Source organism: Ictalurus punctatus, chromosome 7 (assembly GCF_001660625.3).
Source record: "Ictalurus punctatus breed USDA103 chromosome 7, Coco_2.0, whole genome shotgun sequence".
In the NCBI taxonomy this organism is placed as follows: domain Eukaryota; kingdom Metazoa; phylum Chordata; class Actinopteri; order Siluriformes; family Ictaluridae; genus Ictalurus; species Ictalurus punctatus.
Window position 1 is genome coordinate 2,432,225 of NC_030422.2, and position 13,584 is coordinate 2,445,808.

At 38.9% G+C, this 13,584-nt stretch overlaps 1 protein-coding gene across 1 annotated transcript; it reads left to right on the forward strand.

Annotated features, from left to right (window-relative positions):
* Nucleotides 1–2,222: 2,222 nt before the first annotated feature.
* Nucleotides 2,223–13,191, forward strand: LOC108261442 (carcinoembryonic antigen-related cell adhesion molecule 5). The gene is made up of 8 exons (XM_053681450.1): nt 2,223–2,229; nt 2,785–2,820; nt 2,959–3,210; nt 4,353–4,625; nt 5,623–5,874; nt 6,713–6,979; nt 12,900–12,977; nt 13,136–13,191. The coding sequence occupies exons 1-8, from the start codon at nt 2,223–2,225 to the stop codon at nt 13,189–13,191; spliced, it is 1,221 nt and encodes a 406-aa protein (XP_053537425.1).
* Nucleotides 13,192–13,584: the final 393 nt, after the last annotated feature.

Sequence of the window (13,584 nt, forward strand, 5' to 3'; positions counted from 1 at the left end):
CGGAAATCAAAAATCTCAAAATATTAGAATAACGAACTTGTAATACAATAATCAAAGAAACCATGGCTTCCAGAACACCTCAGCAGTGCCACAGGCTGATCGCCTCCATGCCACGGCGCATTGATACAGTAATTTGTGTAAAAGGATTAAAGCCCCGACCGTGTATTGAGTGCATAAATGAACATACCTTTCAGATGGTCGAATTTCTGTATTATAAATTTTTTTTCTAATATTCTAAGATACTGGATTTTTGATTTCCATGAGGTGTACGATGTATTCATTGAGATTAAAAGAAAAAAAGGCTTGAAATATTTCATTTTGTGTAATGAATCTAGAAAATATGAAAGCATCACTTTTTGAATTAAATTATGGGGAAAAAAAAAACTTTTCTACAATATGAATTTTTTTTTTTTAGATACACCTGTATCTACAATGGCTCCTACACACCGACCCCATAATTGTTGGTGTGCAACTGCAATCCATTAAATTATCAAAGGAGCTGGAATATATATGTGTGTATATCTACTTTAGAGATCAGTCCCCAGTGTCTTCTAAAAACGGGCAGATTTTAATCACAGGTCTGTCCAGTAATCCTGTTTTAGTGTTGAGTTGTGCAGTTCGTATTAGTCCTCTACTGTCAGGATATGAGATATTTGAGATATTTTGTCAAGTAGCCAAGAACCCCATGGAGCTGCTGTATCCATGATGATCACAATATCACCAACAGCGAAGCTTCTGTGTGGTTTCGTCCACTTCTGATATTCCTGGAGCAGTGGAAGGAATTCTCTGGCCCACCTTTTCCAAAAAAGATCAGACAAGTATTGGACTTGTCGCTCTTTACGTGTTTATGTACAGATCACTGTCTTTAAAAAGCCTTGGTGGAAGAGGTGGTTTTGATCCCCGCTGTAAAATGTGATTGGGCGTAAGAGCCTCCAAGTTGTTTAAATCATCAGAAGCTTTGTGATGGGGAGGTCATTAAGAATAGCTTCAATTTCACAAAGAATGGTGTGAAAATTCTCATCATCCAACGATTGTTGTTGGAGAGTGGAGTACAGGACCTTCTTTACCAGATGAATGAGCCGCTCCCACACGCCACCGTGATGCAATCCTGCAGGGGGATTAAAGTCCATTTGAGTCCCTCAGATAGAAACATGTACGCAGGATTTAGTCATGATCCAGTGTGTTCAAAGCTGTCTGGAGCTCTCTTTCTGCTCCAATGAAATTTGTGCCATTATCAAACTTTAATGCATGAGTCTCAGCCATTTTTTATTCTCCCATCTTGCCCTGTAGACGTTGACAAACAAACATTCTGAAATTATTTTTCTACATGCAGAGTTTGCATTTATAACTCATTACCTTTTTTGAAGTGTTGACATGTGGCTTCCTCCAGCATGACCTAGTTTTTATGAACATGTGGCCAGATGAGTTTGGACACATGGTGTTCCTTTAACAAGATAACAGGATGTTTCATCTCTTCTGGCATCGCTGCTCTACTAAGTCCTCCACCAACTTTGAGCACACCATCCATCAACACTGGATGAAGGTTATGAATATCACAGCTGCTCTTTACTCCAGATCTTCCATTTTGCAAGGCAGCAATCTCTCCCTTGTGCGTTTCTTGTTGAGAAAATCTGATGATTGCCGAATCTGCAACAGCAAGATCTTCTACTTCTACTTTGACCATGTAATCCAGCCTTGCAGATCTTCATTTCCCTTTTGACTCTGTCCTGCTCTGTGATAGGATCACCTGTTTCAGAAGAAAGTGAAGACTGAATGAACCTTCTATATTGTCTTAGCTTTAAGAGAACATCTTTGAACTTTAAAAGCCATGCCAGTTTTTAGTTTTACACTCGACAGTCATCCTCATAGACATTTTTTCAGAGAAATGTTTCAGTACGTTGCACAGTCCAAGCCTGAATGTGATCATTTACCTGTACGTGCTACTGAGATCGGGTTTTTTTCCTCATAGGAAACGCAGCGCAGCGCGCGCGTTAGAACATGTGAGCGCGCGTGGACGAGCAAGGTGCGCGAACACCTGCTTTCCCTTTGGTGACATTCGTGACGTTTGGACACGTGCATTTGTTATGTTTTGTTATGTCTCCTCCCTGCTCTGTCATTGGCTATTGTTTCACGTGTGTCTGAATTGCCCTCAGCCGTCAGACATTACGAGGCTGAGTATGTTTGTGTATATATACCGCGCGCCTCCCAGCACACAGCGTGGAATGTTAGGTTAGATTAGATTAGATTAGATTAGATTAGATTAGATTAGATTAGATTAAGTCAGTCAGTCAGTCAGTCAGTCTTCATGTGTGGTTCACGCTGGTTTCTCCGCTCCCAGTTCATAGTCATAGTTTATGTGTCATGTTTTGTATCTCGACCTGTTTTCGGTGACCACGACATAGTTTCCTGCCTTGCCCCGTGTAGGCCTGTTTGCCGATCGCCTGACCTCTCGCATGTTTTGGATCACGTTTTGGATTTACCTGCCTGTGTTTCTCATTAAATAAAACTGTTCCTACTGCACTTGCATCCGTCCCTATCTCCCTTACATCACAAGACGTGACATTAAACATGAGACAGTAATGAGCAGCATAGTGACCTGAGAGAAAATAGCTTTTTCTAAACACCATTCATTACTGAAACAGGTCGATATATTGCATTTCTTACAGCTGAAGTGAAACTAAATACAGATTTTTTGCAGTATATGACATTGTTCTCATTTGTCTTCTTAAAGAAAAGAAACAAGTCAGCGTTACATCATATTCTCTGTTCCTCTTCCCTTTTTAGTGCTTATTTCACTTATCCGAGTCGGACAAGCTCAAGGTGATTTATACATATTTTATTGCCTATGTTGTGTACATGTTGGATTTGTATTAAGGTGGAGAAGATTGTTTGTACATTGTCATGCAGAATGTAAGTTGTTTACATTGACAGTGTGTGTTTGCTTTTTGACTTTTCCAGCAGTGTTTAAACCAGTTCTGTCTGTGGAGCCGAATTCACCTCAAATATTCAGAGGAGAGACGGTTACACTCACATGTAGGATTTCAGGATGGAGTGGACTGTACTACTGGAACAAAGATGGTGGTTATAGTCACAGTTCTGCTGAAAATTACTACACTATAAAAGTAGATCAGAGTCACAGATACAGATGTTACGGGTCTATTGATGGACGGTCAACGCCATGGAGTAATGAAGTGACTCTCTCAGTGATAGGTACATGTCTGATCTTACACTCCTGTAACATGCACTGATACACATAATCATTACAAAACACACTGATTAAATATCAGCAACACTGTTACACTCACTGTGTCAGGTGTGTGTGTGTGTGTGTGTGTGTGTGTGTGTGTGTGTGTGTGTGTGTGTTAATCTCTTCCTCACACCAATATTTATTAACATCAGCATCACATCACTACATACAGTGTGGATTAAAGTCACACGATTTATTTAAAATGTCACAGATTCTGAAAAAAACAACAACGTTTAGTTACTTATCCTGTGTCTAGTAATGATTAATGGTGTAGTTGTACATTCACTGTGTTCAACATTCATAATAGTGAACACATTGATGAAGATGAATTCATTACAACTCCAGTGTGTTTGTTCAGTTATGAACAGTTTATTAAATTAATTCCATGTTAATCAGACTCATAATGGTGTTTATAACTGTAACTGAAACACAGACATTAGTGCTGAAACACTCACTACAGAATATTAAATTATGATCAATATAGAAAGAATGTACAGTGTGTGTCTGATACCAGAGGCCTTAAAGCTACACTGTAAATAAATCACCTGCTTCGTCTCTATAAGTGCTGACTAATCACTTTGGAAATCATACATATGAGACCTGGAGCCAGATCACATCAGGATCTCGAGTAATTGTAGGATTTTTTTTTACATTGTACATTGTCATGCAGAATTTAAGTTGTTTACATTGACAGTGTGTGTTTGCTTTTTGACTTTTCCAGCAGTGATTAAACCAGTTCTGTCTGTGGAGCCGAATTCACCTCAAATATTCAGACGAGAGACGGTTACACTCACATGTAGGATTTCAGGAGGAAATGGACCGTACCACTGGAACAAAGATGGTGGTTATAGTCACAGTTCTGCTGAAAATTACTACACTATAAAAGTATATCAGAGTCACAGATACAGATGTTACGGGTCTATTGATGGATGGTCAATGACATGGAGTAATGAAGTGACTCTCTCAGTGATAGGTACATGTCTGATCTTACACTCCTGTAACATGCACTGATGCACATAATCATTACAAAACACACTGATTAAATATCAGATGGTCAGAGAAGGGTGTGTTTGACTGGTTTGATGTATTTGTTGTAACTGTACAGAGAGACCAAAAGCCGTTCTGACTCTGCAGCCTGATGGACAGATATTCAGTGGACAGGAAATCACTTTCACATGTGAAATACGAGGACATGCTGACACTGAGTGGATGTACAACTGGAATAAAGATGGTGTCCAAATATCCTCCTACACTGAGAGCAGGAAATATTCATTCACTCCTGTAGAGTCTCTCAGTGCTAAATACACCTGCAGCGGACGGAGAAGAAGCGACTCTCAGACCTCAGAGACCAGCAACACTGTTACACTCACTGTGTCAGGTGTGTGTGTGTGTGTGTGTGTGTGTGTGTGTGTGTGTGTGTGTGTGTTAATCTCTTCCCCACACCAATATTTATTAACTTCAGCATCACATCACTACATGCAGTGTGGATTAAAGTCACAAGATTTATTTAAAATGTCACAGATCCGGAAAAAAACAACGTTTAGTTACTTATCCTGTGTCTAGTAATGATGAATGGTGTAGTTGTACATTCACTGTGTTCAACATTCATAATAGTGAACACACTGATGAAGATGAATTCATTAAGAGTGTGTATTTATGCACCACTCATAAAGTGCATTTTGAAATAAAAAAAAAACTTTTAATCTTCAGTGTGTTTGTTCAGTTATGAAAAAATGTAGTCAATTAATTCCATGTACAGTATATATACAGTATAATGATATTGTCACAGCTCAGTCAGATCAGAACTTAATTTCCCAAGATGCAACACTCACTTCTCATGCGCGCATGCGCTCACCATCTCCGGAGTTCTGATCAGACACACCTGGCACCAATCACACACACACACACACACACACACACACCCCGCTAGTACTTAGGGATGTCATTCACCTAGAGTCAATGTGAAGTCTACGTTCAGTCAACTCGTTTCTCTGCGTTACCAAGCCGATCTAGTTAGTGAGTCTTCTCGTGATCCTCGACCCCTGTTTCCGGTTTCGACTACGCTCTCTGCCTGACCCCGTTTGTGTTGTTCGTCCGATCGCTTGACCTTTGCCTGTCTTACGACTACGTTTCTTGAACTCCCCGATCCCACGCTCCACACCTGCCCCCGCTCCTGCTTCCGTGCCGACTCGAGGTTCCTGACAGATATTATAAGACCATGTTGTCCATGTGATAAAGTCACACAACTGTAACTGTTTAACAAATGCTGAATATAAATACATTATTAGACACAAATCATCTGATTAAGATGATAAAACTCTTGTTGATGTTGTAAAGAGGAAAACTTTAATATCATCATCATTTCATATCAACAGAAAAACCCAAACCGACTGTGAGAGTGAATCCTCAGAGCTCCGTCTACACTGGAGACAGAGTTACTCTGAACTGTAATCTGCTGTCTAATGGATGGACTTTCCTCTGGTACAAAGATCGAGTCCAAGTAGCTGAAGACACCAACACACTCCATGATACAGTCTCTAATGCAGGAGAAACAGTGTATCAGTGTAAAGCACGCAGAGGAAACTACGACTCAGAGCTCAGTGATACAGTTACACTTACAGTTAGAGGTACGTCATGCTTTCTACTCTCTCACTGCATGTTTTAAGTTATTTCTTATTATATTTTAGATATTTATAAAGCCTGTCATTCATGAACAGTAGAGCAAAAGTTAAAGTACCGCTGAGTGTGTGTTCATCAGGAAGAGAATCTCTGTTATAAGAGATACAGACTATCAGATATCAGTGTTCTGTAGGGATAATAAATCTCATGGTAGTAGAAAGATGGAAATTATAATTACACAGCACTCATGTTAATCAGACTCATGATGGTGTTTATAACTGTAACTGAAACACAGACATTAGTGCTGAAACACTCACTACAGAATATTAAATTATGATCAATATAGAAAGAATGTACAGTGTGTGTCTGATACCAGAGGCCTTAAAGCTACACTGTAAATAAATCACCTGCTTCGTCTCTATAAGTGCTGACTAATCACTTTGGAAATCATACATAAGAGACCTGGAGCCAGATCACATCAGGATCTCGAGTAATTGTAGGATTTTTTTCTTTTGCTCCACTCTGCTTCCTTACCAATGACCAAAACATGGAATTATACAGAATAAAATGTGATGTCATGAATCACCTTTCATTTTATTAAACAGATCTGAATAATACTTTACTATAAATTCATCTAACACAATACCAAATGATTAGAATCAGGATCTGTTGAAGACGCTGGACTTTTTGGTGCAAGTGGTTTTAACTTGTCCAAAATATTTTTCAGAGTTACATGTGTAATGTTACATTCTTCTCCAAAATCTCCTAAACGCTACACGTTCATGAAAACCAATCAATCAAAAGCATACTAATTATTTCAGGAAATATTTTACTATCTTTGTACAGCGCTCCCAAAACCTGTGGTGTCCATAAATCCTGATGAACAGGTGTACCGAGGAGAGACTGTCACTCTCAGATGTGACCTACAGGATGAAGAGGACTCTGACTGGATCTACAGCTGGAATAAAGATGGTTCTGGTGTCAGTAGTGAACAGGAGTACAGAATCAGTAGTGCTGAAACATCTCATGCAGGTAAATACACCTGTAGAGGAAGAGAGAGAGGAGGCTCACACTCCTCACACACCAGTGATGCTGTTACACTGACTGTATCAGGTGAGTGTGATCATCTCTTCAGTAATCATTAACCTCAGGTTCACCTCAGCACTCAGTACTGGTGTAGATTAGAGCTGCACAGGTTTATCTAATAATAAATAATACTAATGGCAAAATACAGTATCTCACAAAAGTGAGTACACCCCTCACATTTTTGTAAATATTTGATTATATCTTTTCATGTGACAACACTGAAGAAACGACACTTTGCTACAATGTAAAGTAGTGAGTGTACAGCTTGTGTAACAGTGTAAATTTGCTGTCCCCTCAAAATAACTCAACACACAGCCATTAATGTCTAAACCACTGGCAACAAAAGTGACTACACCCCTAAGTGAAAATGTCCAAATTGGGCCCAGTTAGCCATTTTCCCTCCCGGTGTCATGTGACTTGTTAGTATTACAAGGTCTCAGGTGTGAATGGGGAGCAGGTGTGTTAAATTTGGTGTCATCGCTCTCACACTCCCTCATACTGGTCACTGGAAGTTCAACATGGCACCTCATGGAAAAGAACTCTCTGAGGATCTGAAAAAAAAGAATTGTTGCGGTACATAAAGATGGCCTAGGATATAAGAAGATTGCCAAGACCCTGACACTGAGCTGCAGCACGGTGGCCAAGACCATACAGCGGTTTAACAGGACAGGTTCCACTCAGAACAGGCCTCGCCATGGTCGACCAAAGAAGTTGAGTGCACGTGCTCAGCGTCATATCCAGAGGTTGTGTTTGGGAAATAGACGTATGAGTGCTTCCAGTATTGCTGCAGAGGTTGAAGGGGTGGGGGGCCAGCCTATCAGTGCTCAGACCATACGCCGCACACTGCATCAAATTGGTCTGCATGGCTGTCGTCCCAGAAGGAAGCCTCTTCTAAAGATGATGCACAAGAAAGCCCACAAACAGTTTGCTGAAGACAAGCAGACTAAGGACATGGATTACTGTAACCATGTCCTGTGGTCTGAGGAGACCAAGATAAACTTATTTAGTTCAGATGGTGTCAAGTGTGTGTGGCGGCAACCAGGTGAGGAGTACAAAGACAAGTGTGTCTCACCTACAGTCAAGCATGGTGGTGGGAGTGTCATGGTCTGGGGCTGCATGAGTGCTGCCGGCACTGGGGAGCTACAGTTCATTGAGGGAACCATGAATGCCAACATGTACTGTGACATACTGAAGCAGAGCATGATCAGTATGCAGTATTCCAGCATGATAACGAACCCAAACACACCTCCAAGATGAACACTGCCTTGCTAAAGAAGCTGAGGGTGAAGGTGATGGACTGGTCAAGCATGTCTCCAGACCTAAACCCTACTGAGCATCTGTGGGGCATCCTCAAACGGAAGGTGGAGGAGCACAAGGTCTCTAACATCCACCAGCTCCGTGATGTGGTCATGGAGGAGTGGAAGAGGTCTCCAGTGGCAACCTGTGAAGCTCTGGTGAACTCCATGCCCAAGAGGGTTAAGACAGTGCTGGACAACACAAAATATTGACACTTTGGGCCCAATTTGTATACAATACACGTATATAATACGTATAAACTGCATCATCACTAATCACTTAGGTATGTAGCAGTTAATAGAAGTAGAACTGTATATTATTGAAGTGTGTTTGTATCTGGGATGTTAAAATTGTTTCTGTAGAGATTCCTATATCTGTGGTGACCATAAAGCCTGATAAACATGTGTTCAAAGGAGAGACTGTGACTACTGCTACTACTACTACTACTACTAATAATAATAATAATAAGCGGAAGAAGGAGAACACAAATACATTCAATTTCTGTAGCACCTATTACTCAAACTGAATGTAAAAAAAAAAAAACAGTAGGAAAATGACTAGCAGGAAGCAAAAAAAAGGAAAGCTGTTGGTACAAAGCATGTGTTTTGAGTTCATGGACGTGCAGTTAAAGGCCTGGTGGTGGATTATGGCATTGAATATACTGCCCATTCTTGTCAGTCTGCTCGTTAGGAGCCGCTAGTAGATCAGTACTGGTGGATCTAAGACTCCAGGGTGTAGAGTGTTACAGCGAGGCCATGTACTGTGTGAGAATTAAGAGTGTGTTTGTTTGATTCTCTGTGAGATGGGTAACCAGTGTTCATGATAGTGTACACATTTAATGTGTGTTTGGTATGAGTAAAAACTATAGCAAACATATTTTCAAACATGTTGAAGTTGATTAAGAGTTATACCAGAAATGAGAATGAAGAGGAGATCTTCAAAAATCAGCAAAAATTCCACATCTTTCAAACTAAGTAAGGGTCATGCAGAGCTGATAAAGAGATTGTTGTGAGTGACCTAATACAGAGTTCAAATGAAACTGTGTTTTCAAAAATGATAAATATTTTTTTACATTTGTAGAAGGTTTAACGTTAATGCCATCAATATCTACTGAATATCTGGAATTTTAGAACAAAGGAGTTTTGGGTGCAAATAAAATATCTGTTTTATCAGAGTTCAATTTAAGAACGTTGGAGTCCATCCATTATTCTAGATCATGAATGTATACAGTTAATGATGTGGAAGACATAGCTCATGATCAGATAAATCAGTGTTATCTGCTTAACAGTGGAAACTCAGATGTTTTTGAATGATCTGAGCAAGTGGCTGCATATACTGTACCTGTAGTTAAAAGTAGAGGGCCAAGGATTGATCATTGAGGGATACCTTGTGTGTCAGGGGCAGGAGAAAAAGGAAACATGATCCAAGCTAGAAATACTGATGGAGGAAAGGCACCAGCATCAGCAGAAAGGAGTAGATTATGAGTGACTCCTTGAAGAGCAGTCTCAGTAGGGAATGTGGATCTGATTAGAAAGGCTCAGAGAGATTGCTGGTAAACACTCTTTAAAACAGTTTGGACAGAAATGGAGAATTAGAAATTGGGCTATTATTAGTGACCGCAGGTTTTTTATCATTTGTGTCTTTTTCTTTCCTCCATCTCAGGTTCAACATACAATACTGTTATAGTATTTGTGTCTGTGGGACTGAGTTTGGCCTTTCTGTTCATCATCCTTTCACTGATCCTGCGTTGGTGGCACAAATCCAACAAAGGTCTGATAACTAGTTTTCACTAAATTGCTTATAATGTAATCAGTACTTCTACAAAGCATGGTGTACAAAACATGAAATAGTATAAGCTACACGAACATGGAAATAACAAACATGTTAACAAAATGGTCTATGACTGGTATTTATATATTTGTATATGACTTCTCCACTAAGTATTAAATACATTTCAGTTAGTGTGTTCAATACTATTTTCCTGTGTTATTCCACTTTATTACACATAACTTCATTTATGAACTTTACTGTTGTGAATTCTTTATATTTCTGGATTTCTTGAGTTAATACTTATGTCTGTTGAAAATTTAACGTGAATAGCCTCATTGGAAATATATTTACTGAACAAAAATGTTGACACGTTCAATACTTATTTCCCCCACTGTATCTAATACTTTTTTAATAATTACTCTCATTACACATGATTTAACACAACTACTGTACATAGCTTCTATTAAATAAGAAATAGTTACAAGGTAAGAAAAAATATGAATAGAATACTAATTATTACACATTGTACTTGCAATTACATAATTTGGTCCTCGTTTATTAATCATTATCAACTTGTGTCTAAATGTTTTCATAGGCCAAACTAAACAGAAAATAATTCTCACTAGATTTACACAAGTTTTAGTATCACTGATTTTCTTCATACTCGTGTATGTTGATGAATTCCAATCAGCTGTAAATTGCATCAAGTGCATTTATGACACAGCAGATTTACATTTAGTGACAACCACAATGTGTTGCAATATGGGGCACCATTATTCTTCTCCTAATTGGTTCACATTAGTGATTCTCCTTAGAAGTGAATTAGCCCACACTCAAGAGCTCTTATAGGATACACTATTGTTTTCCAACCTCACTGGATATTCATGAATAACACATTATGTATGTAAATACTCCTGTGAATGATTTACAAATAAATGTGTTCATATCCAGCTTGATAAATGAGACAAATTGTTGCTTACACATAATTTAATAGCTTGTAATTTCTCTTTATTTACTGGTACATTTTTGCCATACACTAACGTATAAGCGTTCTCTAAAATAAAGTTTGTATGGTTTATAAATTGAGCAAATGAAGAATTTCTGTCTTCTCATACAGGAAAGGACAGAGACATACAGCAGAACAGCAATCAGACACCAGGCCAGAACCCGAGTCAGTCAGGAGCTGAGGATTCTCAGTCAGGACACGCCCCACTTCAGACCGGTCAGACAACGTGTCACATAATGAATACTTTCCTTATGTATACAGTAATTCAATATAAGATCATGTTCTTACTAACAAGCTAATTTAACAATGTTCATTTCTTAAACGCTTTCAAAATTGTCTGAAAATTTATCTTGTTTATTCTTTATTTGCACTCTTTTCTGTAGATGTGCACATTTATGCCACTGTGGAGAACGCTAGTAGAAGAGAGAGATTTCTTTATTTCATGTCAGATATTTCCACTTCCATTTTCCACTAGAAGGAATAAATCTCAGATTAACACCATACAGTAAATACATCTCCTGTAGTGACGATCACATTGCACTGTGATTAGGTGACGCTGCAGCTGAACTCAATGGGGCCGTTTATGCACAGGTCATGAAGAAAAAGGAGCCACACAACAATAAAACTGGAGTATTTTTATACTGCAACTTCACATTTTATATATAAAAAATATTTACAGTCTACAGTACATTCAATCATCTACTATACTAAAAATCTGCATGCATCATATATATATATATATATATATATATATATATATATATATATATTTTAGTGCCCTCCGCTAATATTGGCACCCTTGGTAAATATGATAACTTTTTGATCTTTTGTTAAAGAATTCACAAAAATACTCTGCTTCCATGGATATCAAACAATTACATCCACATGAATGCCAGAACTCAAGGTTTCACAGCAGAGCATTGGCCAACACATCACACTACCTTTGCTGGCTTGCCTTCATTCCATAGTGCATCCTGGTGTCATCTTTTCCCTAAGTAAACAACGTACACGCAACCGGCCGTCCACATGATCTAAAAGAAAAAGACATTTATCCCACCTTCTTCCATGGCACTCTGATTGGTCTGTGAGTATGCAGCCCCATACGCAGCAAGCTGTGATGCACTGTGTGTTCTGACACCTTTCTATCACAGCCAGCATTAGTTTTTCACTACAGTAGCTCTTCTGTGGGATCAGATCAGACGAGCTAGCCTTCCCTTCCCACATGCATCCGAAAATTATCGTTTAAACCGATTATCGGTCAATCTCTACTCCTTACCACCGCATTCCGGGAACACACCACAAGACCTGTCCTTCGGACCCAGTCATCTAGCCATCGCAATTTGGTCCTTGTCAAAGTCACTCAGATCCTTACATTTGCCCATTTTTCCTGCTTTCAACACATCGACTTCAAGAACTAATTGTTCACTTGCTGCCATATATTTCCCACCCCTTGATGTCATTGTGATGAAATGATCAATGCTCCCTTCACCTGTCAATGGTTTTAATGCTATACATATCAAGCTTCAGTTAATGTGCATATAAAGTTAGCATTTTTCAACAAAAAAAAATACAACGAGAACACATGTATTTCAAAACCATAACATGTAAAAGGTGATGGTTTGGCATCCTGTCCAGGGTGTACCCTGCCTGGTGCCCGATGCTCCCTGGGATAGGCTCCAAGTTCCCCCTTGACCCTGAAGAGGATAAGCAGTATAGAAGATGGATGGAATATGTAGAAGTGACTATAAGCTCCACATTTGTGTTCAGCTACATCCCATCATATACCTGTAATTCCCCACACTGATTTTTTTACACAGGTTGATTCAGGTTAATGCTGTAGCTGTGTTTGTTTTGTTCTGTTCACTGTCACTGCAGATGATGTTGCTGGACCCAGTGATGTGATTTACACTGAGCTTGAAATCAAGCCACAGAAAAAAGCAAAGAAAAATCAAGGTAAACTATCTGTACATATTTATATAAATCTGCATGTACATTACTTTTTATTGTTTTCTAATTTATCAACCAATTCATTTCATTATTGACTGTTTAGCTATTTAGATTAGTTGCAGTTGATTGTGGACATTAATTCAGCGTTTCTTGTGTACATCTAGTGAAGGTCAGTGTAGAGTATGGAACTGTTTATTCACAGCTGAAGCAGAACTCATAGGTAAGACAAAATCTGTTCTATTTACAAATCTCCAATTGAGATAGAAATACTTGGAGAGATCTTAGAATTATATAGAAAACCTAGTTCAAGTTTTGTGCCTTGCTCAGTAGGAGTTCAGTCGGAGTTATAAACAGTTATAAATATAAATAGTGTAATATAAATGCTACAGCCTCAGTTAGATTGCTAATAACTTTCTAAATTACTACACCTAAAGCAATTCTAAAAGCAAATAATGTCAAAAAGCAGCTCCAGTGTCCCCTCTTCCTGTTGCTGCAAGCCTTACCAGCTGCTGGGTATCATGATGTAATCACAGTGGAAGTGAGTCAACTGTAGAAATGCTCTATAGCCCTTAGCAGTAGAAAATAGAGATGTGCATTCTGGTTCCTCTCACAG

Excerpts from the sequence above, each read along its gene's own strand:
- LOC108261442 (XM_053681450.1), top strand. Across the intron at positions 2,821-2,958 it reads CCGAGTCGGACAAGCTCAAG|CAGTGTTTAAACCAGTTCTG; the intron begins GTGATTTATACA and ends TGACTTTTCCAG. Across the intron at positions 4,626-5,622 it reads TGTTACACTCACTGTGTCAG|AAAAACCCAAACCGACTGTG; the intron begins GTGTGTGTGTGT and ends TCATATCAACAG.